Here is a 27487-nt window from a genome sequence, read left to right on the forward strand (position 1 = left end):
CACCATTTTCAGGAGGTGCCACTGCCCCCCTTTGACCTTCTCCTTGACCTTTCCAGGACAACTGGACTACCTCCCTCACTGCAGCGGCCACGGCAACTTCAGCCTTGAGTCCTGCGGCTGCGTCTGCAATGAAGGCTGGTTTGGCAAGAACTGCTCGGAGCCTGCCTGCCCCCTGGGCTGCTCCAGCCGGGGCGTGTGCGTGGACGGCCAGTGCATCTGTGACAGTGAATACAGCGGCGAGGACTGCTCCGAACTCCGGTGCCGCACCGACTGCAGCTCCCGGGGGCTCTGTGTGGACGGGGAGTGTGTCTGTGAGGAGCCCTATGCTGGCGAGGACTGCAGCGAGCTGAGGTGCCCCGGGGACTGCTCCGGGAAGGGGAGCTGTGCCAACGGGACTTGTGTGTGCCAGGAGGGCTACATGGGCGAGGACTGTAGCCAGCGGCGCTGTCTGAACTCCTGCAGTGGGCGAGGACACTGCCAGGAGGGACTCTGCTTCTGCGAAGAGGGCTACCAGGGCCCTGACTGCTCTGCAGGTAGGAAGGGGCGCTCCTGGGGCATTGGCATGGGTGGCCCAGCAGACTCACTGGAGACGGGGAGAGAGATGGGAGGGAAGGTGGGTTTTAGGCAAAATAACTCTCCATTGGGTTGTGCTCTTTGCTTTCCGAGAAAGCTGGTTTCTTTATCAGTCTCAGTGGATGGGGCAGCGCAGGGGAGAGGGGAAACCTGAAAAGGTCAGGTTCCTGCTGAGAGCTGGATCTTATGCTGAGACTCAACAAAGGCAATGGCAACAGTGACAGCACCCCACTGTCCTTGAGGTGGAGGGAAGGGGAGAGATGGGCCCAGGGGACCACCTGAGGCAAGGCCGCTCTGACTCCGAGGGCCGCCCTGTCCCAAGACAAGTCTCAACCACCACTTGAGATGGTGGTTAGCCTGTGATTTTGGAGCCTACATATTACAAAGTGTTAATTTATGAAATGGTCTAGTGTCCACATGGGGAAAAAAAAGCATTTGTAAGTAAGGAATGAAATGCAAACAGGAATAAAGCTGTCAAGGCATCAAGCAGCAGCTCACATTCTGACAATCAGTGCAGACTGTTAGAAGGCGGTGACTCACGTTGTTCCAGATGACATGTAGCAAATTAGAACCAAGCCCATCTGGGGTCTACGGCATGGACACCGTACAGAGGTGGTGTCCTAAAACCAGGAAGGAAATCCTGCGGTGGGAAAAATACCAGCATCTCACTGGAGATGACTCTTTAGTCTAAAATCAGATTATTTTTACCATCTCACTATTATTGCTCATCTGCTGACTAAATGTGTGTGTCTAAATAGTATGGATTAAGGGGTTGACCTTGATCTGTTTCATCTGCACTTCCATTTGTAACAGTGGGCTGAGAGTGCCCATGAGGGGATTTAAAATGCTATTTAAAAAAAACAACAAACATTTTAAACCCTCCTGATGGGCTGATTCTGGGAATTTTCTGATCATCCCTCTGGGGAAGGAATGCTGGAAGCCTTTACTTCTTCAGCATCCTCAGTGACTCCCCCTGAGAGAGCAGGCCAGCCAGACCAGGCTCCTGCACTGTGACTTCCAACTTAAATTCTATCAAAGTTCATTGGCAATAACAATAACAACAACAATAACAAAAACCACGAGTGAGCAAATAATAATGTACTGCTTAGGAAAAAATATTTTCATGTTCCTTCACTTTTTCCCATATTCGATGATTTCATTTAGCCTCCTGGTTGATTTTCTGAATTGAAATATCTTTTTAAAAGTATACTCAGTTGTTACACCAACTGTTGTGAAAGAAAATTTAAACAGAAGTTAAGCCTCGATGTTTCTGGATCTGAAATCACTAGGTGGTTGCTGGTGCAGGGAGGCTGACGCATGGTCCCAATTCCCACCCACAGGTGAGGCTCCCTGGGCCCCATCTGAGGATGCGAAAGGTCAGCTGGGGTCATTGCTCCGTATGGCTACCCTCTAGTCCACGTGCTTCTGAATGGAATGGCTCTGTGTTGGACTGTACACCCTGTCATGTTCTACAGGGACAGGTCCCCTTGCAGACAGAATCTTAAATCTGATCCCGGGTCCAAACCGCACTGGAGAGGAGCCCTCCCGGCCATTCGGGGAAGGCGCCACAGCTGTTAGCATAGCTCCTGCTCAGCTGGGTGGAGTCCAAACCCTGAGCCCATGTGACCTCCAACACGTCCCCTCTGCGCTGTTGGAGGATCATTTCTGAAGGCCCAGATAAATTACTTCACAGGTTCCCAAAGCATGTGAGGAGGGACAGTTACATCATCTCCATCTGTTTCTATAGCAACCCGAGCCATCGCTCGCTGTAGGAGGGACTGCTTTCGATGCCTTTTAAACCAAACGCCCGGGTCTCTGCCAGAGACCATGAAGGGCATTGTCTAAAGTGCTGCTTTGCTTGCTCATGTGTGAGAGGGGGTAGTTATCCTCTGTTGGTCATCTCTGGCCAGAAACACACACTACAGCGTCACTGCCGCCCTCACCGACAGGCACGAGGAGGTGTAAACATGGAGAGCCACAAAACCGACGTCCTCGCAGGCCACTTTTCCCGCTCTGCCGGGGCGCAGGAAGCCCACCCGCCTGTTGTGTGGGTTTCATTCTGAGGCTCCAGGCTGCTAGAGGCTGAATGCAATTGAGTGTTGGCGAGGACACCGTCCTGGATTCCCAGCCTCGGTCTTTCCCCGTAGTGGGCCATGGAGCGGAATCACAACCGTCCTGCCTGTTCTCCGGCCACGTTAAGATAATGGCACAATAAATTCATGAATAGGAGCTCTTAAAACAGGCCTCAGAAAGAAGTTGCTCTGGGCTCCTCATTCCCCAGATTTAAAAAGCAGCAGTTCAGAGAGACAGATTCTTCCAGGGCCAGACAGCTAATGGATGGCAGGGTGAGAATGAGAACCCTGGTCGCCGACCACCTTCTAGCACTCTTTAATCCTCTCCGGGATGCCGAGTAGAGAGGAATTGAAAAATAAAAATGTGAAAAGCCACATACACAAAGAAATAGTGTCTTGATATGAAAGCCAAGCTCTGTCAAATGATAAAAAGAATTCAGATGTTGGAACCAATTATTCATGCCTCCCCCAGTGCAGCAGGTTAATGCGGGAGCTGGCCAATGAGTGAACAGGATGAAAGAACCAGCAGAGCAGTGTCCCCGGACTTCGTCAGACCCGTGGGGATCCATCAACCTCAGCCTCAGCCTCAGCCTCTGCCTCTGCCAGCACCCCAGCCAGCCCTGCCTTTGGCACCTGAAATCACTCGTTGGAGCAAAACACTTCACGCAACTAATCTAGATGCAACACTGATGCAAATCTACAAGGGAAACAGCATGGCATCTTTGAAGATATGCAACTCCATTCCTCAAACCAGTTTTTTACCTTTTTTTGTTGTTGCTAATCCTCACCCAGGGATATTTTCCCATTGATATTTAGAGAGTGTAGAAGGGAGGGGGAGAGACAGAAAAACATCGACGTGAGAGAGACACAGAATGGAACCCTGGGCCCTTCAGTCCACAGACTGACACTCTATCCACTGAGCCAAACCAGCTAGGGCCCAATTTATTCCCTTTTAATCACCTTCTCTTCCCTAGGTTTCAAGGTTGGAACCCCAGAAAGTAAAACTCACACTGCTTTGCACCCACCCTAAATTCACAGCATCAAGGCACATGGCTCCTTTATAGTTTGCTTTATAGTTCGGTACCATTTCATTTCATAGGAATTACTGACACCCAGCGCACACAGCTCCTGCCAGTTTCAAGGCAAGTGGGGACCATCTTCATCAGAAGGAGAAGCAGTGCCTACCACCAGCCTCGGGTCCCAAGATAAAAAACTTGCCAGGTTAAGTTGTCAAGATAAAAAATCCTTCTGCACCTTGTTTTTACTTTAAAATCCCCAAATGCTCGTCTGGGATCATCCTCTGTTGGCATCCTCTGTAGCTTTCTTTTCGGGAAGAAGGAACCAAAAAGGAATACTGACTTGTCCCAAAGGCCCCAAGAGCTGCTGGTGCCGGGAAATTGGGAAGGGCCATTCCTGTCACTGTGGCAGGGGATGTCCTGCAGAGGAAGCCTGGAATCGGTGTGAGTCACAGGACGCAGGCACTAGACCCATTTTTAAAAGAAGTTTTTATGATAAGCATAGTCTGGAATTCACCCACTAAAGGACAGTCTGAATTATTCCCCAACCTGGTTTTCCTTTGGAGGGCTGTGTATACATGAAAGACGACATCCGACACCACCGTGACCCGGTCTGCAAACTGGCGGGGAAAGAACACTCGTTGTAGATGATCTGGATTTGAGAATCAATTCTGCTGTAACCCACCTCCTGGGCTTTTGGCAAGTCCCTTAACCTGGGCCTGAGTTTCTCCATCTGTAAGGCTGGGATCATTGTAGCCACACGATCTGCTTCACTTGGGCTGCTATGGACAGATTTTTTAAAATTCTAGTTAGAATGTGTGTCTGAACATGTTTTATAGAGTCGGAAAGGTTTCCTTAAACCAGAGGTCGCCAACCTTTCGGACCTCACGGACCAACAGTGGTCTGCGGACCACCAGTTGGCGAGCGCTGTTATAGACTGTGAAATGCTATGCCGCTGCAAAGGCGTGGTCTTGACTGGCTGAGAGCTTAGACCCATTCTGCCTGGTTCAAACCATAGCTTCTGTGTCTGCTGACAGTTTCGTTTCTCATCTATAAAATAGGAGTGATAATGATACATGTCCCACAGTGTTGGTGAGAGGATTTAGCATCGTTCCTGGTGCATAATAAATGCTTACTATAGTCATGCAAACTACTCAAAGGTTCTATAGATCAATTCTTTTATTCCCCCTTGGTCCAGGCGTTATTCTGTATGCACTATACACAATGTGCTTAGTGCAGTTTAAACTTCAATAATGTCAGAATTAGAAATGATATGAGCTTATTATCAATTATCATTTGAAAGTCTATTTAAATTTCATTTACACTTAGTTTTATCCGTTTAAAGAATAAATTTTTAATGTTTTGTTTTGGTCAACATTTGCCATCTTCAGTTGGAGGAAGCTCTGTTGCTTAGACTGTTTCACACAATGAACAGTATGGTGCAAAAGCAATCAAAGCAGATACTCAACATTGCAAATATATGGTCCTGATGTCCATCCTAAGAGTCTGGGCTCCTCTTGGCCACTACCGAGGATTTGAGGGTGCACATGTGAGCACAACAGAGCGGGGGAGGGGCAGGCATGTTCCACACACAAATCCTGTGAACAATAGCCGCTCAGTCCTACACTCTTGTAAAAAAGAAAAAGTGAGAATTCTTGGAGGAGAAATTCAAAACCAATGGCAACTTTTGAAATAACCGAAGCTTCCATTACATATAAATTTGTAAGTTAATTGTGACTATTTAAATATTGGCCCGATCTTTGATTTCATCTATGAGCACCAACTGCAGGCACACTAGAATTAGCCTCTTAATTGGTCTTAAAGGTTCAATTATTTAATACCACATTCCTGGTGATTCTTTACTTCCCAAGAGAACAATACATGAAAGGCTATTTCTAGGAGGTTTAATCTTTGGTGATTCTTTGATTAGCATTTGAACAAGAGAGTAAAGCAAAACCCTCAAGTGTGCTTCTTTATCATCATCCCCAAGATCAAGGCTAATAAAAATTAGCTTAAGTTACATTTCTTTCAAAACTTAAAGTCTCTTTAGCAGAGAAAATGATACAATAAAGCCTTATTGTCTTTAGCTGTCCATAGTATCCAGGACTTACTGTTTAGGCTTCTTATTGTCTACAAAATAACTAGGAATAAGCCTTTATTTCCACTTGGAAAATCAAACATTGTCTTCCAGGGTAATTTGGTGACAACTTATTAAACTACCAAAAATTTTGGCCACTGGTATGCTGTTAAGTATCTAATAACTGAAGAAAAAAATGAAAATTCTTGCTTTATAGCATTTGCCCAATTTCCATGGTGTAAATACTCCTTCTGTGGCCGATTTCAAACTACCAACATGACATCACCACACATGGAGTTGGCAATAGCTGTGCAGTAGAACACAATTATATAGCATTGCCACCAGAGAGACACAACACATGTACATTACCTCAAGGGCATAGAAAATAGTAAAATGTAGCGAAATAATTTGAAACTGATGAATTTTGAGTATTTATTACCTTTGTTTGTAATATAATTTACTTAATTCTGAGTTTATATTTAATCACTCACACTGGCTCTATTTAAAACTGTCTTGCAAAATTCCGGAGAATTTGACCAGTGACTTTCAGGAGTCAGTGGCAGCTGATTCCAGCACACCACTGACTCAGGGCCCCATGGAGGTGGGAACTAAGCACAGAAAAAAAAGAACCTGCCCCAAAGGGCATTAGAAATCACCCAGCTATTGAGCTGAGCAGAACATTGAAAAAGGGCACCTGGGGTTAGATGTGAGGGAGAAAGGTGAGTCGAGGATGGGGAAGGCAGTCCTCTGAGCTCATGCTATCTGTGTATTGCCTCCCGGTAGCTGCCCCTCCAGAGGACTTGCGAGTGGCTGGTATCAGCGACAGGTCCATTGAGCTGGAATGGGACGGGCCGATGGCAGTGACGGAATATGTGATCTCTTACCAGCCGACGGCCCTGGGGGGCCTCCAGCTCCAGCAGCGGGTGCCTGGAGATTGGCGTGGTGTCACCATCACCGAGCTGGAGCCAGGTCTCACCTACAACATCAGCGTCTATGCTGTCATTAGCAACATCCTCAGCCTTCCCATCACTGCCAAGGTGGCCACCCGTACGTACCATTTCCCCGTCCTGCTTCATTTTTCTTTTCTCCTCCATGAGATCATGGGCATTCATGATAGTACGCAGTGTCTTTTCTTAATTCTTCGGGGATGCCTGCAATAGTCATTGCTCTTGAGGGGACAGGCTTCCAATATGACCCCCTTGGGAAAAGGTATGCTGTTACAAAGGCACTTCGATTAAGAGGGTTTCCAAACTCAGGCAGCTTCCATCAATTACAGAACCAAAGAACAAAAAGTACTTTCTTGAGCTCTGTCTTGTTCTAAGCTAGATCTGAATAGAGGTCAAGGGAAGTTATGAGGATTCTACAGACTTTGATTCTAGTTAGAGATTAAAACCAAGAGATCTGAAATGGAAAATATGATAGGCATGTGCTAAATGGCATGTTACAGATGGTAAGTATATAACATAGTGGGAAAAAGTCTTATTTAAGACCACATCTGGTAACACCCACCTCTCATAGAGAGGTCGCATAATTTCCTGTTGGTCTTTTGTTTAACAAAATATCCTGATAGTCCTTTTTGATTATAAAAGTTGAGGCTCTAGAACAGGGGTGGAAACATCTAGCCCAAGGACTGTATAAGGCCTGCAAAATCATTAGTCTGGCCCTGCCAAGGCATTAGGGGTGAGTTAATTAAACATTTGACTAAATGCAGCAGTCTAATTTTTAGGTTGATAATTTTATATGGCCTGCACATGATGTTATAAATATCCAAATGGCCCTTGGCAGAAAAAAAGGTTCCCCACCCCTGCTCTAGAACATAGTTTAGAAAATTTCTATGGGGAAATGGGGAGGAGAGAGAGAGAGAGAGAGCAAGTAAACTGCTCTCTGTAAGAAATGGACGTTTTTCTTTTTCATTTATAACAAGGGAAAACTCCTATAGGTGTGTCTCTGTATTTTGTATGTTTAGTTAAACACAGACAAATTTTAGAAGATTGCATACCAACTATTAACATTGACTATATTAAGGAGGAGATTGGGAAGGAGCTAGGAAGTCACTGTTATTTTCTTCTCTTTATACACCTCAGACTTCGTAAATCATAATTTCCAATGCCACTTCCCGACTTTTGGACACCAGCTCAATTCTGACACTACCTGGAGTTAGTGTCAGATCCCACAGGTTTAGGCTCAGTCTCAGGGGATGGCCCCCACTTCAGGTCCCAGCTTGTCATCAGTACTTCTGACCCCCTGGCTATAAACTCAGGGGGTTCCTACAGCCCCTCCTTAGATTTGATAATTAATGATGACAACTCACAGAACTCAGGAAAGTGCTTTACTTACCAACTTATTATAAAGGACACAACTCAGGAGCAGCTGGATGAAGAGATGCGTAAGGCAAGGTATGTAGGGGAGTGGTGTGGAGCTTCCATACCCCCTCGAGCATCCCACCCTTCCAGCACCTCCATGTGTGTACCCCCTGGAAGCTTTCTGAGCCCCCCATGTTTGGGGTTTCTTATGGAGAGTTGATTATGGAGGCATGATTGATTAAGGCATGGAGGTGGGGAGTTCGGCTGAAGGTTCCAACCCTCCCATCATGCCTTGGTTTTTCCAGAGACAGGCTAGCTGGTGGCCCAGCTGCCAATTATCTCATAATCACACAAAAGATCTTATTAGTCCAGAGATTCCAAGTGTTTTAGGAGCAGTGTGCCAGAAACCAGCCACAAAGACCAAATATTTATTTATTTTTAATTTTTATTGTGGAAACTATTACATATGTCCCCTTTCCCCCCCATTGACCTCTTCCAGCCTATCCCCACCCCCACCCCAGGCCCTCACCACCCCATTGTCTGTGTCCATGGGTTATGCATATATGCATACAAGTTCGTTGATCTCTTCCCACCCACCCACCCTTCCCTGCCTGCCCTCTGCGGTTCGACAGTCTGTTCCATGCTTCTATGTCTCTCGGTCTATTTTTGTTCATGATGTCACAGAGATGTTAACAGTAGCACAGAACCAGAACAAGGGGTGACCATGAACTATAAGCCCTTGGGTTGTAAATGAGACTTACCACCAAATAGGAGCTAAGAGATCGGGGCCCATTTTATGTTCGTCTCAAATGACAAGATGGTACTTGGGTAACAAATACTGTGAAAGTTCAGAAAATGGGGAGGTCAAAGGAGAAAGAGTTGGCTTGGAGGTTTCCTGGAGTTCTCAGGATTTGGACTGAGCTTTGAAGGATGCAAGGATAGAAACAGGCAGAGGGGACAGGATTTAAGAATTCCTCTTGTCCCTTGCTTTTCAGTTGACAGATATCCTATTATTATATTGGACTCTTCTTATGAATGATGACTGTTAACGTGCCTATAATTAGCTCTGTTTCTCTGTTTATATCTGACCTTCCCCCCCCCCCCCCGCCCCAATTCCTCTGGTGCCTGAGAACTAGTCTTAAATATCTGCAGTGATGGTGGAGAGACAGGTCCCCACCTTGCTCTGGGATGAGTCACCACAGCGAGCGCCTGGCCCGAGTCCCACACACGTGCCTCTGGTCCTCGTGTGCATGCAGTGATGAGCTTTCCATCTCCTGTGGCATTTCTTATGCCAAGTCAGGGCACCCCCTCAGGCAAGCTCCCAGGTGACAAGGACAAAATCATGTCAAGGCACCTGACGTGCCTTCAAGTGGGCTCAGAATCAGCCCTGCCTTTTAGCCAAGAGACCTGAGGGAGCTTCTACCCAGGAAGGAGGAGAATATCCCGGGAGGGGCAAAGCTGAAAGGGATGTAGGCTCCCTGCAGAACTGAGAAAAGGCACGCGGGCATATTCCAGGGCTGGTGATGGGAACTGCACCAGGGCGAGCATGCTGCCACCTCACCGACCTGTCCATGTGTGTGTCCGCGTGTGTGTGTGCGTGTGCATAGGAAAAGAGGGAGAGAAAGAGAAGAAGAAAATAACGAGGTAAGGGAGGCCACGGTGATGAGGAAGAGAAGAGAGAAATGATAAAGGAACTACTGGAGAAAAGGAGCAGATAGTCAAATAAGAGCAAAAACCCCAGGATCTGCTCTTCTCCCTTGTGTGTGACTTTGCTTTGCTTATGAAATGGACAGTTCAGGCCATCCTGCACTTGGTGATTTGAGCTAACAAAATATTCTTCCTGCCCATCAGAGGGTCAGGAAAAGCATCCTTGTCTTCATTCTGCAGTGGGCATGGTCCACACCTCTAGTCAACTCACTATGCCTCCTTCTTCCTGGGTGTGAAATGGGAACACTCAGCCATTCTATTGCCTCTCTGGAATCCTTAAAGCCGCCAAAGATAGTGTTCAGGTTCTCCAGAAAGGGCATTATGTTAAATGCCAAGATTTACCACATTAGAAAGGGAAGGAAAGTGTGACTTTTGTACTTCAATAATAACATATTATGACTAGAAAGCATAAACAAGTATTTATTAGATTGGGTTTGTTACATTTTCATGTATTCCAACAAGACTTGGTACCAGCCCAACCCTGCACCTGGGATCCACCGTGTGTGTGTGTGATAAGATTGGCATGGGGGGAGCACACCCCACAAGAGCCCCCAGAGATGCTCTCTGTCCCTGCACAGGACCCTATGACACGGTCCCCACATTGTTGTGTTCCAGATCTCTCCACTCCTCAAGGGCTGCAGTTCAAGACCATCACAGAGACCACCGTGGAGGTGCAGTGGGAGCCCTTCTCCTTCTCCTTCGATGGGTGGGAGATCAGCTTCATTCCAAAGGTAACCCCACCTGTCAGCCCACTATGTGGCCTTCTGTCCATACCGTCCACGTGGGATCTGGGACAGCAAGGAGAAGGCACTGGCCCATAGCTCTCTACACCACTGAGGACACAAAGGGATGTTCTGTGGGTGTCTGGGCTGTACGTGTGGTGAGGGAACAACCAGCAAGAATGACCCTGAGCCCAGCATGCTGGCTTGAGGTGACAGAGGATGGATGTGGGAAGCAGCCACCAGCCCCAGCTCTCTGCTCAGAAAGCTCTGGGGTTTTGCAGACTGTGATTAGTGAGTCTGAACACCACACCTTCTGAGAGCTGGGATTTCTCTTTAGGACTTAAAAAAGCCACCTGAGCCAGTCACGTGGTCAGCCCTGCTTTATTCTGTCCACACAGATGCACCAGAGTCCACTTGCAAGGCTTCCGTCTCTCACGGTTAGAGGTGCAACACAAAAACACCTTTCATAACCTATTAATTGAGCAAAAGTTCCCTTAAGCAAATTACATCATTCGTCTCTGAGTTAAAAGTATCCCAAGATGTGTTTCTGTTCAGTAAAGTAATATTTTATTTTATTAATCCTAAAATGAACGTTTCCGCGTTGCCAGCGGTACCTGACTAGTTGTGATTTTCCAGGGTTTGTTGACCCTACTGATGTTCTTCCTACTGTATCACTCATGGGGGTATAATGTTTAATCAGACTCCTTCCCTCTGGCTTCATCTTTCAATGTCAAAGAGCAGTTTTTCTGTCATTCATCAGACTTAATGATACATGACACATTGTTGGCTAATAAGACTGTGATTTCACCATTCTTAGAGGCATGAGCTGTTGGAGCTACAAAAGACCTTCAAGTTTACAGAGTAGAACCTTCATTTTACATCCAGTTCCCATAGTTTATAGAGACGGAGACTCTGTGAACTTAAACTTACACAGCTAGTTGGTGGCAGGCTTATTCCAGGAGCCCAGGTGTCCACGGTTCTGTCCACTAATCCAGGAGGCCCTCCTCTGCCATGTGGATGTAGTCATGTCATAGCAACCTAAATACATCCAAACAGATATTTTGTACAAATATTTTATTATATGTCTTATTTGTGTTCAAATGACCAGTAAAGTATGATGGGTAGATGAGTTTATAATAATGCAAAGAAAATCACGCCACCCTACTGCTCAGGCAAGAAAAAAACTGTGCCAGGCTTGCCTGTTTTACATCCAACATGTGACAAGAGGGGCTGGCTAGGGCATGCCAAGGTCAAACACATGGCCACAGAGAATAACTGTGTGATCTGTGGGTTGGGGCCACTGAGCGGCATGTGTCACACTGATTTCCAAGAGTCTGGCTCCGAGGAACATACAGGGCACTCTGGGTAGCATGAAAAGAGACCAAAGAATATAAGAGAAGGGCAGTGCCACAGAAAAGTCCTCTTGTTCCCTCAATTTCCAGGGACACACATAGGAAATGTATAATAGACAGACAGGTAGGTAGGTAGATAATCAATCTGGGACCCAACGTCAACATGTTGATCTTCCTCATATTCCCTTCTACCATTTTGTCTCCTTTCTCTCTCCTTTGTATTATTCTTTGTTCCACACTTCCTTTTTCTCTTCTCTGTACTTATAGTTGGTTGTGTCACTGACTCCTAACACATCTGGGTGAAGAGGAAACAAGACATTGACAAATTTGCACACTGAGTAACACCATGAGAAACTCTAGACGCAGCAAAATATAACTCTGCCTCATTAAAAATATCTGCAAACATCTTAGTTTGGAAAGTGTGTGTGTGTGCGTGTGTGTGTGTGTGTGTGTACACAGAGCTGTTTACACTCATACGCAACTCTTCTAAATAGCCAAGGACATGCTCATCAAGATGAATGCTAACTGTAACCATCAACCTTCTCCTCTTTGGCAAAAGCCAAGCTACATCACCTCATGGCTAATTTGTATTGGCAAATTCAGTAGACTCAGGAAAGGCCAAAGAAATGTTCTTGAAAATTTGCCAGAGCCTCCTAGAGTGGTAGCCTTCTCCCTGAGCCTGGTGAGACTCATCCCTGGCCTCAGACACTCCGCTGTCCTCATGGAAGGGAAAGGAGTCCCATTTTTTTTAAATCACAATTCACAAACAATGGAACACTTTTCTCTCCCAGTGACTTTTGTTTTCTCTGCGTCTCCCTTCTCCCACCCAGAATAATGAAGGAGGGGTCATTGCCCAGCTCCCCAGCGATGTCACATCCTTCAACCAGACAGGACTAAAGCCTGGGGAGGAGTACATTGTCAACGTGGTGGCCCTGAAGGAACAAGCCCGGAGCCCCCCCACCTCGGCCAGTGTGGCCACCGGTGAGTGCCTCCTGCCTTTCTCCCGAGGCTACCCCTGGGTCACTCACAAGGAAGAACTACAGACTTGTCGGAGACGTAGAGACAAAGGAGGCGAGGACATCTCCCAGAGCTGAGAACAGCATTGGTCCTGGAGATGGAGATCCTCTGCCAGATGCTAAGCAGAACCTTTCCTTACTGCTTCTTGCAAGCATAGGAATTGGAGAGTTTTCTGTGGGGAAATTCTTTAAGATGTCCAGTGTGTTTCTCCCAGTCTTACTCATCAAGAGATCTCATTTGTCAGCTCCTAGTATCTGAGCTTTGGAACCTACATGAGATTTAGACAAAGTCATCCAACCCTTCTTAATTCACTTTACAACGATGAATAATAAGAACTCCGTCATTGACTTGACATGAGGATTAAATCAGATAATGCATGGAAAGTAATCCGCACTGTGTTGGTGAGAGTGAGTGCTCAATACCTGGTATATACACATGTACTCAGAGCACACACTTAGACGTGAGAGTGTAGAAAGCATCATTAAAGACCAGGAGTGTAGGCTGGGTCACTGTTCAAGGTGAACTTAAGTTTATTATTTTCTCCCCACAATTCATCTCATGCAAGATCATTATTTCTAGGTTTGATTCATTCACTGCATCGTGTTTTGCCTTATCATTTCCTTGGCTAACAAAGGCTGTAAATTAGCAATTATAATGCATATGTGTGTGCCCTCACCAAGAACTTTTCAAAAGTTATAAATAGCATCTGGTATCATTTTTGTTCTGATTTTAGGGATGGGAGAATTGAGACTGGAAGGTTAAGCAACTTCCCCTGTGAGTAAATGAGATAGGTGAATATTGGTACAGCTTTATTTTTCATAAACAGAAATTGACACTGAAGAAAGGCAGTCAGGAGTCCAGGACAAAGGCCGAGTTGGCCAGAACAGGGAGCCACAAGGCTATGTAATGAGACACGTTGTGTTAGTGATTCACGCTTTGCTCATTGGATCCACACTGAGCAGTATCAGGTGCTGAGGCTTATGCTCCATAGAGAAAACACTGGTGAAAAATGTTGTGGAATAGGTTATGTTCCATCAGAGCACTGGGGTTCCATGGCAGCATCCCGAGGCCAGGACCAGGGGACACCCAGGCCTCTGACCACTCTCTCTCCAGGCGCCCCATACCCGCCGGCCATGGCAGCTTCACTGTCATCTCTTGTACATTTTGTACAGTCATTTAAGAGTTTGTGCTTTAAGAAGAGCATTCCCCCCTCCCAAAAAGAGGCTTTTAAACCAGAGTTCTAGTCCAAATATGTTTTAGAAGAAACTGCACAGCCATGAAGCCTGCAAGTGCTCTGCAGGAATCTCTCCAGATGCCGGGCAGGCTCCACATCTTTGTTCCCCAAGGTTACCTGGAGCCTGAAGTTGACCTTTTCATCTCGTGTGTAGGTTCTCCTTTCTGGTGTGGAATGTTCCTTCCTGTGATTGGATAGTAAGAAAGCGTTAGTAGGAAGCAAACGACTATGAGGAGGCGATGGTTCATCAGAGGGCCCAGGACATACAGTTGCAGAATGTTTTTCTTCCAAAGTATAGGGTGTCCCCCAAAAATGTATACCCACACTTTGAATAATTATAAAGGCAGCATTTATTAAAATACATTTTATTTTCAACATTGAGCTATCAGCTGTTACAGTGTGTATACATTTTTGGGGAAACCCTGTATTGACAGCACTTACAGAAGGTAGTCCAACCCCACCTTAGTCTTCTCCTCAAGCCACATTTTTACATTTGCAGGATTTTTTGGTTTGAAAGTTTAAGAGGAAAATGCAAAGTTCCAGACCTGAAAATGTGTGGTAAAGCTAGGGAGAATATTTTTTTTCCAAAAGGAAAACATCCTAGTTAATATTTTGGCGTTGTGTTCAGAGTCGTGAAGAACTGGAAAGAAGAAGAATTATTCCAGTTTACTTTCTGAGTAGGACCTGTGTTTGTTTAGAATTGAGGGCCCAAGTTGAAAGCAAGCTGACCTCTCCTGGCTGGGATGGGATAGTTCAAGGAAGTGGCCAAGGAAGGGTAGAATCCAAGAGCAGAGCAGCTGCAGAAAGTACAGTTGCTCCCAACCCTGTCTGCTATTTTTAGAAAATGATTGTTTAATTATTTCCTTCTGCTAAGGTCTGACCTACACTAACCCCCTCCTGCGAGGCGCCAAGGCCTCATCAGGCTCTCAGACTGGCTTCTCGCAGGCAGGTCATTTTGGGAATGCAAATTACAAGACCGCCTGCAGCTGGAGCACTCAGCTACACAGTCATGCTCTCACAGGGACAATGCGTTAAGCCTAGGGTTTGGGGGATGGAAAGAGTTGAAGGACAAAAGCCTTACATGGTTATTTGCGTTTCTGTGACATCTTTCTTCCCCAAGAAGTTCCAGTTCATTGAAACACTTCCCCTTCCTTCTCCTAGATACAGGGGATCACCCATCCATTCCTCCCATTCATCCAATGCCCATTTCCTCAGTGACCACTATGTTTCAGGCATTATGCCTATACAGCATCTAGGAGACCATTTTAAAATGGCCCAGCTTATCTAAAACCCCTAAATACAGCAAGCCTAAAACATCTGGATGTGTTCTGTTCAATCACATTGTTACCCCAGATATGAAAAACACACTGCATTAAGGTGGCACCAAAATGGTCTGCCGATTTTCATTCGGGCTGTTTGTTGCTAGACCCCAAATCCTAAGCTGCGTAATAGAGAACAGGACTGGGCTAGACCCAGAAAGCGGGTGGGGTGACCAGGGAAAGGCCCAACTTGGCATGACTGGGAGGCTCAGGTCGGACTGAGACCCTGCCAAGGGAGACACTCCATCCTGGAGGCAGCAGGAGGTGGTCCAGCATGGGCAGATGACAAAAACAAGTCTCAGCTGGGGCTCTCTGGTAACGAAGAGGAAAACAACTAGCTGAGGCAGGAAAGAGAACTTACTGGAAGGACAGTGTCTCATGGAACCCCCAGGGCCAGAAATGTATGAAGGCCTCATGAAAGACTTGAACTGGAAAATGGAAAATTGGGAATCCAGTTACTGTCTCTATCTTGACACTCCTCTGAGTCACTCATTTCTACTTCTCTCTGTACTTCTCCTAAAACTCTGTCCCCAGTTCCCATGGGGATTCTCTGCAACACCAGTGGGGTGTCCGGTGTCCTGCAACTCAGCTCCATCCTCTCTGCCCTGGGCGAGTGTCGGCCGCCACAGGGCGAGGGCTCAGTCCGCAAGGCGGGCCTCCACTTTAGATGCCAATCGCTCTCATGGTCACACTCAGCTAAGCAGAGTCTCTGGTCTTAATTCCAAACCCTTGAACAGTATTAACAGCAATCAGCTCCAGGCACTGAGTAATTCAAAGCAGGCCTGGTGGCCATGCAGACATACCATGGGGAGTGAAGACCATTTTCCATTCTCCTCACCAGTCCTTTCTCAATTTTCCTTCTATATTCTCTCACTTTCCCCCACCCCATCATCTAACTCCATGTGAACAGGATGAATGGTGGCCGCCCTAGGAAACCAGCCAGGTTTTCGAGGGTAACACCACCCCCCTCAGCTGCTCAGTGCCAGAGTCCAGGGCTCATGAGGGGCTACATGTGACTGCAATGTCCTTCTGGCTCAGGCATGTGCAAGAGCAGGTGGGGAAATAGCCCACAAGAGACTGGTCCAAAACCGAGGTCCTCTTTTGTCAGAAGAGCACGTTTTCCCAGAAGGCACGTTCCATGTCAACAATGCAAATGCCTGTTGGCTGTCGGTAGCGTCTCAGCAGCTGTGTTGACTGCGTTGTTCGCATGGCTGAGCAGGGACATCCTTTTGGATACTAGTGATGCCCCGTTTGGCAACCGTGTTGGAAATCTCAGGTGTTTAGATGAGGCTGATAATTTCATAGATCTTTCCTCAGAGCTGGGCGCTGGGGCTCACGCCAGAAGCTCAGTGCTCTGTCCAGACAGAAACAACTCTGGCCCTCTCACGTCAGCCAGGACGGAAAAAACTCTGCCTGGTGACAGGAGATTCAGGAGAACTGAATTCCGGTGCCAGTTACCCTGTTTCCAAACTGCTTCCTCCGAAAAGAGATGTCTCCTTACTGTGCCTCCTTCTCCCCATCTGTGAAATGGGATCATAACACCCATCCCTTCCCTAACTGACCAGGCTGATGTAAGGAGAAGGGAGAGAGCTTGTTTCTCAAACGTCCTTCTGTTTGATCCTTCTCCTGCAGTCATTGACGGGCCCACGCAGATCCTGGTGCGAGATGTCTCCGACACCGTGGCCTTCGTGGAGTGGACCCCCCCTAGAGCCAAAGTCGATTTCATCCTCCTGAAGTATGGCCTGGTGGGCGGGGAAGGCGGGAAGACCACCTTCCGGCTGCAGCCTCCCCTGAGCCAGTACTCAGTGCAGGCCCTGCGTCCCGGCTCCCGCTACCAGGTGAGCGTCAGTGCTGTCCGCGGGACCAACGAGAGCAAAGCCTCCACCACCCAGTTCACGACAGGTAAGGCTGCGGGGGGATGGAGGTGGGGACAGGGGATGAGCCAGCGGTGGTACCGTCATGGCAAGAGCGGTATTCGGGGGTGAGAGGCCGCGTGCTGGGGCACCCAGGTCACCATGGTCATTGCAAGAAGGAAGTGTGGTGTTTCGGGGCCCCTGGCGACACCGTGTCACAGTGGAGGGCCACGCCATGCACCCATGGTGGGAGCGCGTGTTCACGTCCCGCCCATTAACAGCCAGACCGGGGACCTGCTCTAAGTCTCGTCCCAGGGCCTCAGCTTTCTCGTTTGTACAATGTAAACTTTGTCTTGAAGATGGTTACACATCCATATTACGAGCCCAAATGGCAGTTCGGGGAGAGCTTGGGGAAGGCGCCCCTTTATTGCTGCTTGTAGAGATTGTTGTAATACTTCTGTAAGTCTATCATGACTGCACGGCATGATAGCACCCCCTGGACTTGGGAGAAGCCCCACTGTCCCACTGGAAGGGCCCTTGCCTGAGATCCTGTGTCTGCCATTCGTTTGTCAGCGTGACCTCAAAGGCTAGGGGCAGGCTGGCTCCCTCCCACGACAGCAGGCAGAGTGAAGCGGGTCAGTGTCCTCATCTTGTGATGATCCTGTCCCCTCCACCCCCAAAACTGTCGGGACTCTTAAAGAGCTTCACCAACAGTCGGGAAAGGCCAGGCCTCTAGGGGACCTGCTCCCCGACTCTCTCGGAGCCCATGGCTGGACTCCACCCCACCCAGGTGCCGATCAGATTTGTTACTGAACACACCTCGGCAACCCAGAATCACTCAGGGCCTCGCGTGCAGAGCCACCTCCACAGGGACCCTTCGGGTGAATTCAAGGTCAGCCCTTCCTGCCCACCCCCAACACACACACACACACAACACCGCCTGCTCAGGTGCTGGGGCTCCCATGGGCCTCAGTAAGGCATTCCTTTTACAACTTAAAACAGGTTTTGTTTGAAACATGGTTTATTTGTGCTTTGCTCGGATAAGGAGTTCAAAGAGGCAGAAAAGGGGATGAGAGCCCTTGAGCAGCAGATGAAAAGCAAATGCTTGATGTTTAGGTTGACAAGATGGAGGCAGGATTGGCTGGTGGCCCAGAAAAATTCCAATCAAGACGATTACATTCTGCTTCCGGGAAGCGGCCCTGAGTTTCGGTTCATTGCTGCATGATTCTCTGTTGTGGGTTGCCTGGCAGATTGGCAGATGTTAGGAGGCTGCCTTCGCAATGCGGCCTCAGCCCGCACCTCCAACCTGCCCCTCTCTGCTCCGGGGTGCAGGGGCGTGGGGAGCATGGGGGTAGGGAGAGTGAGCAGCTTTGCCCATAAACCCTCAGGGCCGGGGGTTGGCAGGTGCCAGCGGAATGATGAGAGTGCCTGGCCCCTCGCGGTAGGGCCCTCCGTCATTTCAGAACTCCGCTTAAATTCACATTAGCCAAAGTGCTTTTCCAGGTGATGGCTTCGACACCAGGCGAGCACTAATTGCACAGACAATTAAAACAGAGATTTGCTCCCTGCGTGGTGAGTGGGATATTAGAGCTGCTCAGAAAAAGCAAAGCGTTCAGATGGAACCTCGCCGAGGCCAGCGGTGAGAGAGCGCCAGCCCGGGGACACCAGAGGCCCGTCTCTGCACCTCCCTGCCCTACCGTGGCTCTGGTTCTAGTTTCAGGAAGTTCCTGAGACCCTTTTTGCCTGGGACCCCTCCCTCTGAGCACATCCCGCAAGGCACTGAACGCAGCCACCATGGCGTTTGGCCAACCAGCGGCTACTGCTTTAACTGAATGCACAAATCCCTGTTGAACGCTGTTATGAGTTGAATTGTGTCCCCTACAAAGATGTGGAAGTCCTGACACTCAATACCTGTGTATGTGACCTAATTTGGTTGATCGAATAAGAGGAGGTCATTAGGATGGGCTTTATACCAATATGACTGTGTCCTTGGGAAAGGGGGGAATTTGGACCCAGATGGACACGCATACACAGAGAACGCCATGTGAAGATGAAGGCAGGGAACAAGCCAAAGGTTGCAGGAAAACCAGCAGAGAGAGGCACGAGACAGATTCTCCCTCACAGCCCTCAGAAGGAAACAACCCTGCCAACGCCCATCTCAGACCTCTAGTCTATGGGACAAGACACTTCTGTCTTTTCAGCCCCAGGAAACTAACACAAAAGCCAAGCCCCCACATGGGAGCCACAGCCTGCTCAGCAGTACGAGCACCTGCCACCCTCCCCCCACCCCCAGGACCAGCTGCCTTTAGGCAAAGCTGTTCGTGTCCCTGAACCGCCTCCTCCCAGGCATCCTTCAGAGCCCCGCAGCTGGAATATTTAACAAGGCCTTTCTAACGGCTTTAAGGGAACAGACAAGCCAGAGAACTGCCAGCATTCATCCAGGCACTGTCCCACGCACCAAGGCTACAGCATAGGCAAGCCAGACAAGGCCCAGGGTCTCATGAGTTACATTGCAGTGGGGACACTGGATAAGGAAGAAGAGAAGAAACACACGGGCCGTCTCAGCCATGAGTATTATGCTGAGAAGTGAAACAGATGACGGAGAGAGAAGTTCAGAAACATCTGTCCGAGGAGATAAAGATTTAATCAGACCTACATTACCTAAGCCAAGTGAGGCTCCAGGAAGAGCATTCCAGGCAAAAGTAGCAGCCGGTGCGAGGTCCTGAGGCGGGAAGAGCGTGATGTGTCTCCGGGGCAGGAACAGAGGCAGCGCAGCTGGAGCACAGTGAACGAGGGGAAGTGTCACAACGAGATGTCTTCGAGACACGAGGCAGGGGGCTGATCACGCAGGGCCTGCCGGCCACCCTCAGAGTCCCTAATAGGGAGCAAGAGGCAAGATTTCAGCCGGGAATCCCTGGGTCTACTTTACGTTTTAGAGACTAGATGTGGCTGCTACCAGAGCCCCAAGCCCCAGGTTCCCCATGGGGCCCCACTGGACATCCGTTTTTGCCTTGCCCCTGGCTTGCTGACAAGTGGCTGGGACCAGCCCAGCACCCAGAGGTCAGGCTTCAAGACCATTTCACTAGACCAGGCTTGACCTCTTCTGACATCGTGGACATTAGAACTGTCTGGTCACAGGGCACAGGCCTTAAGGCAAAGCAAACAAAAAGTTTCCAAGGTCTGGGATTTTTGAAGAGCAGGTACAGGACTCAGCCTGAGCCCTAAGCCTCAGCTATTTTTACTGCAGTTCCATTCAGCCCGGTCCAGTCCCTCTTCCCAGCCTCCCCTCGGGCATGGGACTGAACGTTGTGGGGTGCAGGGAGGGCCTCCCACATGCCTCTCAGTCCAAGCTCCTCGCTCCACCCCAGTGCTGCAGGAGTAACACACGGCACATTGAGAAGGCACTGTTTCTGATGCTAAAGCCAACCGAGCAAGGAAACATTTCTCAGAAAAAGTAGCTGCAAAGACATAAATCTGCCCAAAGTCTCACCGAGTTCCCGTCACGAAACGGAACACTCATCACCCTGAAGCTGCTCGCAGACGGAGTCATGCACCGTCTTCCCCAGGAACAGCTGGGGGACGCTGGCCTGGCTTTTGCCAATTGAAGCTGTCTACTCCAGGCCTCCTCAGAACCAGCGGCTGGTCCGCTGCATGGTCCAGTCCACGTCTCGATGACAAGACCTGTTCAGAACGTTTTCAGTGGCCGTTTATCCTGCCAGCGCCTGTTACCTTGTTACCCTGCAGCGTGTCAGTGTTCTTTTTGCCACAATAAGCCCGAGATGACCAGTCCTGGGAGAGAGAAGCAGCCCCAGGATTGTGGGAGAGACCACAATGGCAATGGTCTCTTTACTGCGTTGGAATTATTGGACCCCAGAGAGCAAGCATAGGGGATTCCCTGTTGTTGGAACTCAGAAAGCGCTTCAGAGGCAACGGGAAGTCCACCCAAGGGCTTGGGCAGCGGATTTTCCACCAGGCCATGCACATCATTTGCATTGTCTGCCAGGGGTCCTCAAACTTTTTAAACAGGGGGCCAGTTCACTGTCCCTCAGACGGTTGGAGGGCCGGACTATAGTTTAAAAAAAAAAACTATGAACAAATTCCTATGCGCACTGTGGGCCCGGGACGAGTTGGCTGCTAAGCAGGACAGGCAGCGGCACCCGGTGGGCCACATGTGGCCCACGGGCCGTAGTTTGAGGACCCCTGGATCTGTACACCAACCTAAAATGCCAGTACTATTAGCCTATTTTACAGACGTGGCCATCAAGGCCCAGTGAGGTGACAAGTAATTGGCAGAGTTGGGGCTCAAACGAAGGCCTGATTCCAAAGCCCACATTCTGTCCACCACATCACGCCAAACAGTTTATTCCTGTATCATTATTAATTCTTGCAAATTTTTCCATATGAACAACTGTCAAGCTACTTTTGCCCACCCCTGTATATAGCATTTTCTAACCTGCAAACCTTCCAGCAGCATTTGTGCAGGTAAACCAGGGAGGGCAGCTTCAGAATCTTGCAGTCAACAAGCCTCCTTCCTGTTGGTGGTCAGATGTGATATTGCTCTAGTCTCGTCCATCTTCCTCACCTGCACGCAGTTTCTCCTACCAGCACTTGTGACAGGTGTCTCTGGTTTTGTCCTGTCGGGGTTTTCCTTGCTTCGTTTCAAGCTTATGATGCAACCTGGTTAAGTTTAAATGTCTACAACGCCGCTGGAAATGCCGAGTGGAAATGGGGGAAGAGTAAAGTGTGCTGATATCTAACTCTTAAGTAAAACTCTCCAAACTCCCCGGGATGTGTGGAGGGCAGCCTGGTGTCACTCACACAAGAGGCAGGGTCAGGAGGTGTGGGCTGTCACTGCAAAGCTTGTTCAAGATGCATGACAAATGCACATTATCCTGTGTGATCTGGGTGATGTCTGACTCTTTTTTTAGAGATTGACGCCCCCAAGAACCTGCGGGTTGGCTCCCGCACAGCCACCAGCCTTGACCTCGAATGGGACAACAGTGAGGCGGAGGTTCGGGAGTACAAGGTTGTGTACAGCACCCTGGCGGGCGAGCAGTACCATGAGCTGCTGGTCCCCAAGAGCGTTGGGCCAACCAGCAGAGCCACCCTCACCGGTGAGTGAGCTCGTGTCCACACTCGCACAGCTTTCTTCCCGCCCACCTACACCACAGCCAAATGCCATTGATTTAGTCTCTCCCATTCCTAGCATATCGTATATGACTCCTGCACGCCATTGCCTGTCACGTCCTGTCTTACATTTCAGGGACGTCCATTGCTCTTGGATAAACACCAAACCTTAGTTGAGCTCACACGGCCTGCCTGGTTTTCCTGCCATCTTCTCCAGTCTCCCCTTCCTCCCTGGGCTCCAGGCCCACAGGTGTGCTTCGTTCAGTCCCTCGAGCATCTTTTCCCTCCCCGGGAGCCTGCCTGGTCCCTGGCGGGTCAGGTCCCCTGTCTGCAGCCTCATTTACCCTGGTCACCACTCCCCTCCCAGCACCCTGTTTGTCCTGCGCACCGTGCCGGGTGATGCAGTTGTCAGTGTCCACCCTCCACCTAACGTTCTGTGGAAGGTGGACCGTGTTTGCTTCTGCTTGTCATCGGCTCCCCAATGTCCAGCATGGCGTCCAGCACTTGCTGAGTTCTAAATAAGCGGTGGATGGATGGGTGGAACTGTAAATGTTCACTGTGACTGAGAAATAGACAAGAGGCCAGTGATAAGGTGAGAGCCTGGTGGGCCTTATACTCCCTGTATTGAATGGGAGTCACAGAGGGATTTTAAATAAGGTGATGTAAGGCCTAGATCTGTGCAGCTGCAGCATGGAGAAGGGGCGAGGGGGGCAAGGGCAGAGGCAGACATTGGTCACGAGGCCGTGCTGGAGTCAATGGCAGGGATGATGGTAGTGTGGACTAGGATGACGCCCAAGGTCATCATGATGCCTGGCTGGGAGCATTCCCTGTCCCCATGGAGACGGGGCCCAGCCAGCGCTCCTCCTGGGCTTCAGACACACCCACCCAGAAGAGCCGCCTGGTGGACTCCACTGACAGGTAGATGACGGGAGCGCGGGACGCGTTTTACATGCGACATGCACAGCAGCCTCAGACGAGGGCTGCCAATGCGCCCGCACACAGCCCCCGCTCAGTGGGCCTTGGCTTCCTACTGGAGCACTGGCCATCTTAGCAGACGGGAGGCCCAGCAAAGGGCGCACAGTAAACAAGGGCAGTGGAAGCAAAGCTGTTTCCTCCTGAGCTGAAATCCCAGCCGCCTTGCCCAATGAGGCTGGTCAAAGCAAATATAATAAATGCTCTTTCCAGGCAGACGCACTTCTGAAAACACAGCCAGGAGACGCAAGGATATGCTGACCAAGCAGGTTAATAGGGGTGAATTAGATGTAGCGGGAACAGACCAGTTGGCAGAAGGGCTTTTACCGGGAGCTGGAGACATTCACAAAAACTAAGCTCAACCAAAAAGCTGAAATGATGCAGCAGGGAGCCGAGTCTAAGCACAGCCCATCCCTGCCTAAGCCTCAGGCTGATTGGCAATTAGCAATTTCCAAGGATGATGGCTAGTTGTTAGGATGGCGGATACACCACAGAATCATGAGAGAGAGAGAGGAGAGCCCAGTCACATCCCAGTCATCATTTCCCTCTACCAGGGGAAAAAAGACTCATTGACCATCAGTGTTATTCCAGTCACCTTCACGTAGGTACAGCTCATTTCATCTTCAGAACACCTCCTGAGGGATGTTAGCATCCCCATTTTATGGATGTGGAAACTGAGACTCGAGGCACTTGGAAACTTGCCCAAGTTCACAAAGCCAGCAAGGGGCACAGCTGTGACTCCAAGGCAGTTCCAAGTCCTCATCAAAAGCCTCCCGCTCCGTGCTGCTCCTACTAAAGTAGGATGGGAGGGACAGTCAGCACATCAGTGCTGCAGATTTATAAGGAAAGGGAAAATTATTAACAAGAAGAGGGCTTGCATAGTTGATGTTTTTATTAGAGTTGGGCTGATCAAATTAACCTACAAATATATATTACTCATAATTATCCCAGGGAGTTTGCAGCTGGGGAGATTTATAAAGGCAAATGGCTTTGTGTGACTTAAGAAGAGTTTATAGGCACATAAGGAAACTCATGTCTGTACTTGCTGAGATGCAAGTTACAAGGACTGTTGGCTCTCGAGCTGCCTTCTGGGGGAGCAGAAGGAAGGACCTTGGCAGAGGGGAGGCAAAATGAGGGATAAGCTCTGCCCCCTTTTTTTCTGGTTCTAAACACAGTCATTTGCTTTTATAAAAACAAGACCCTGGCCAGGGTGGGAAGGGCACTCCAGGTCACCTGCAGCAATCCCTCCCTAGGAACTTCAATTCTCCCTGTTCCCACCCTCCCTATCCCCTCATCAAAAAATAATCGGGCTCCAGGCAGGAGACCCCACTCTCTTGGAGGTTTTGCTCATCAGCAATGCCCTCCCAGCAGAGCTGCAGGGAATTCAAGGAGAAGCCACGTGCAGCTCTCTAACAAACTAGTTCATAATAGTGTTCTTGACCATTAGATACTGAAAAATTCCCCTTCAGTGTTTATCCCTCCTTCTGTCCCTCCCTTTCTCCTTCCTTATTTTTCTAGATCACCTGATTGCTTGCAGCCCAGTGCTTGGCATACTATATGTGCTTAAGAAGTCATTGGTTTCCTTCACCAGATTTTTTAAACCTCATGAAGGGCAAGGGTGATGTCCATTCAGCTCACCCTGGTGCCCCGTTCACAGCCGTGTGCCTGGCACACAGGAGCCTTTCAGTAACATCTGGCGAGTGCGTGCACTGTGTGCTGCAGGAGTTCAGAGCAGAGCCGGTTCAAAGGAGAGCTGAGAACAGTTTCACCCTCCAAGCTGAACAAAGGAGGCTCTGAAAGAGATGGAGGCTGGCGGTTTCCTATGGGGCGAATTTTCTGAGCTATTGGTAAGAAAGGGAACAGAGCCATTGCTACGCTACCACTTTCAGGAGTCGGATGGAGAGAGAAAGGGAGCATTGATAGAGAGCCATGAGCTCTCAAAGACGTGAGAAACCCCTCGGAGCCCCTGGAGTGCAGATGTATAAATGCACTGGATGTGCCGCAGATAGACATTTCCTTCTCGGGCAGAACTGCACTTTACCTGCTGGCAAAGAGCAGTGCTCACTTCCACACAGAAAGAAAGCTGCCGAAAATGAAAGGAAAGCAGCAGGTGGGAACCTACCAAGCCAGCCCCGCTTCCCCGCTCCCCAGACGGGAGGCCAAGAAAGAGAGCACTTGAAATTCTGCTCCACGGTTTTCTGGAAGAAGACGATTCCATTGTAAATTATTGAACATTTCATTTAAGCTTCATAAATAAGAAACTCGGATGAAAACATTGCATGTTAGATCCGCTTGGCAGCATGTAATTTCTGTCTTACTTCCTCGACCTGTCACCCTTCATCTGCGTCAGAGAATTTCTACTTCATTATCGGCAATTGAAGGTCTCAATCAGTTGCCTGGGAAAAGTAGTTTATGTCCCAAAGGTAATCTAATTTCTCCAACCAAGGTTGTGCCTGGGACGCGTGACAGAGATAAATGTGTGCTTCGAAGAGGTCTGGGGCATTGCAATCACCCCATCAATCTAGCCAGGGCCTCACTGCCGCCTGGGCTCCCCGAATCTCTGGTTTCATCAGCAAACCAACAACAGGTGTGCTGAGGACCAGCCTGTACCTGCCTGGGGAACACACTGAAAGAAGAAAGGACCCAGAATCCGGGAACAGTTCTCCAAGCAAGGTAACAAGAATGTTGGCTACTGTCACGATGAGCCACGCACTGCACTGCATCCACATCGGTTCACTTCATCCCCACAGTGACCCTCTGAGATAGATACTGTTATTCGTCCGCTTCTATAGAAACTGGCGCTCAAAGACATAATATTAAGGAATCAAAATGCCCAGGTGGAGAGTGGCAGACCTGAATATTGAAGGAAGCTTGGCAGACATCAAACTCTGTCTGACTTCTGAGTTCACCACTACTAGTGTTGACACTTCTGAGAAAGAGCTAAGGATTAGGAAATGGGTGGGGCTGGCTGAGGAAGGGAATAGATGAGGCCAGGCATTCCTGCAGGCGAGCCTGGTCAGCAAGGCCAGGTGGGCTCTGCCCCATCGAGCATGGGGGAATTTATTGCTCAGCCTGCACTGAAGCCACACGGTGGTGGGTGCAGACCCTCCGCCTGCCCCACAGCATTCCCCTTCCATAGACCAGGCCATTTGTTAAGGAAACATCACCTCAAAATTATTCCTGACACATCAGGGATCCTGAGGGAGCCAAGGACCGCTGGCCATCACCAGAGCTAGGAAGAAGCTGGGGAGGAGTCTCCGCGCAGAGCCTTTGGAAGGAGTGTGGCCCTGCAAACACCTTGATTTTGGCCCTCTAGCTTCCAGAACACGGAGAGAGTACATTAATGTTGTTTTAAGCCACCCAGTGTATGTCCATTTGTCATGGAAGCCCCTGGAAACGAATGCAGATGGGAAAGGCTCTTCATCCCACCATTATTGCAAGGTGGTGGTGAGGATCACACACATGCAAGTGTTCTGAAGAGAACGAATGTTCCATAAATGCAGAAGAGCACGGTCATCAGCCAGGGCTCTGGGGGCCCACACAGGACCCACAAGGACTGAAACTGGCCAGGGGGGCCCCTGGGTGATGATGTGATCTTGCTGCATTTTTTCTACAATCGCAGGCCTAATCAATGAGGGTGAGCTTGATGGCCCCCAAAGATGTCTACATTCTAATTCCTGGCAGGAGAGCATTTGTGGATGTGAAGCATTTGCAGGCAGCCTCTAGCAACTGGAAAAGGCAAAGCCATGGACTCTCCCCTAGAGCCTCAGGCGGAAAAAATGCAGACCGATGGAAGCATTTTAGACTGCAGACCCCGTGAGCTGTAAAACAATGACTTGTATTGTTCTGGCCATTGGGCTGTGGTAATCTGTTAAAGTAGCCGTTAGAAATTAATATACCAGTCAAACCAGTTAGTCTGGAAATCAATGTGGGAGAAAATAGAGACCCCAGATGATTCCAGGTGTCCTGGGAGGCTCCCCCGTGATCCTTTGTATTGAACCCCCAAAGGATTTCCCCAGAGAGGTTTACACCCTTTAGTTGGGCAGTTTTTGTAATTTTTTCTATCTTCCCAGGTCCCCAGAGATCATCCTAGAATGGGATCCATATTCTGGGGCCTGAATTATCAACCTTGGGAGGGAATCC

At 49.0% G+C, this 27487-nt stretch overlaps 1 protein-coding gene across 3 annotated transcripts in view; it reads left to right on the forward strand.

Annotated features, from left to right (window-relative positions):
- Positions 1 to 27487, forward strand: part of TNR (tenascin R) — a 321400-nt gene that overhangs the window by 264672 nt on the left and 29241 nt on the right. The window contains exons 4-9 of one of the 3 annotated variants that reach the window (XM_080648668.1): positions 57 to 533; positions 6522 to 6785; positions 10364 to 10479; positions 12653 to 12803; positions 17025 to 17294; positions 22174 to 22359. In XM_080648668.1, coding sequence (XP_080504794.1) covers positions 57 to 533; positions 6522 to 6785; positions 10364 to 10479; positions 12653 to 12803; positions 17025 to 17294; positions 22174 to 22359 — 1464 coding nt within the window. The remainder of the gene's footprint in view (positions 1 to 56; positions 534 to 6521; positions 6786 to 10363; positions 10480 to 12652; positions 12804 to 17024; positions 17295 to 22173; positions 22360 to 27487) is intronic. The other 2 variants (XM_080648669.1, XM_080648670.1) reach the window with 2 other exon arrangements.

Source organism: Plecotus auritus (genome assembly GCF_963455305.1).
Source record: "Plecotus auritus genome assembly, chromosome: 12".
Classification (NCBI taxonomy): Eukaryota; Metazoa; Chordata; class Mammalia; order Chiroptera; family Vespertilionidae; genus Plecotus; species Plecotus auritus.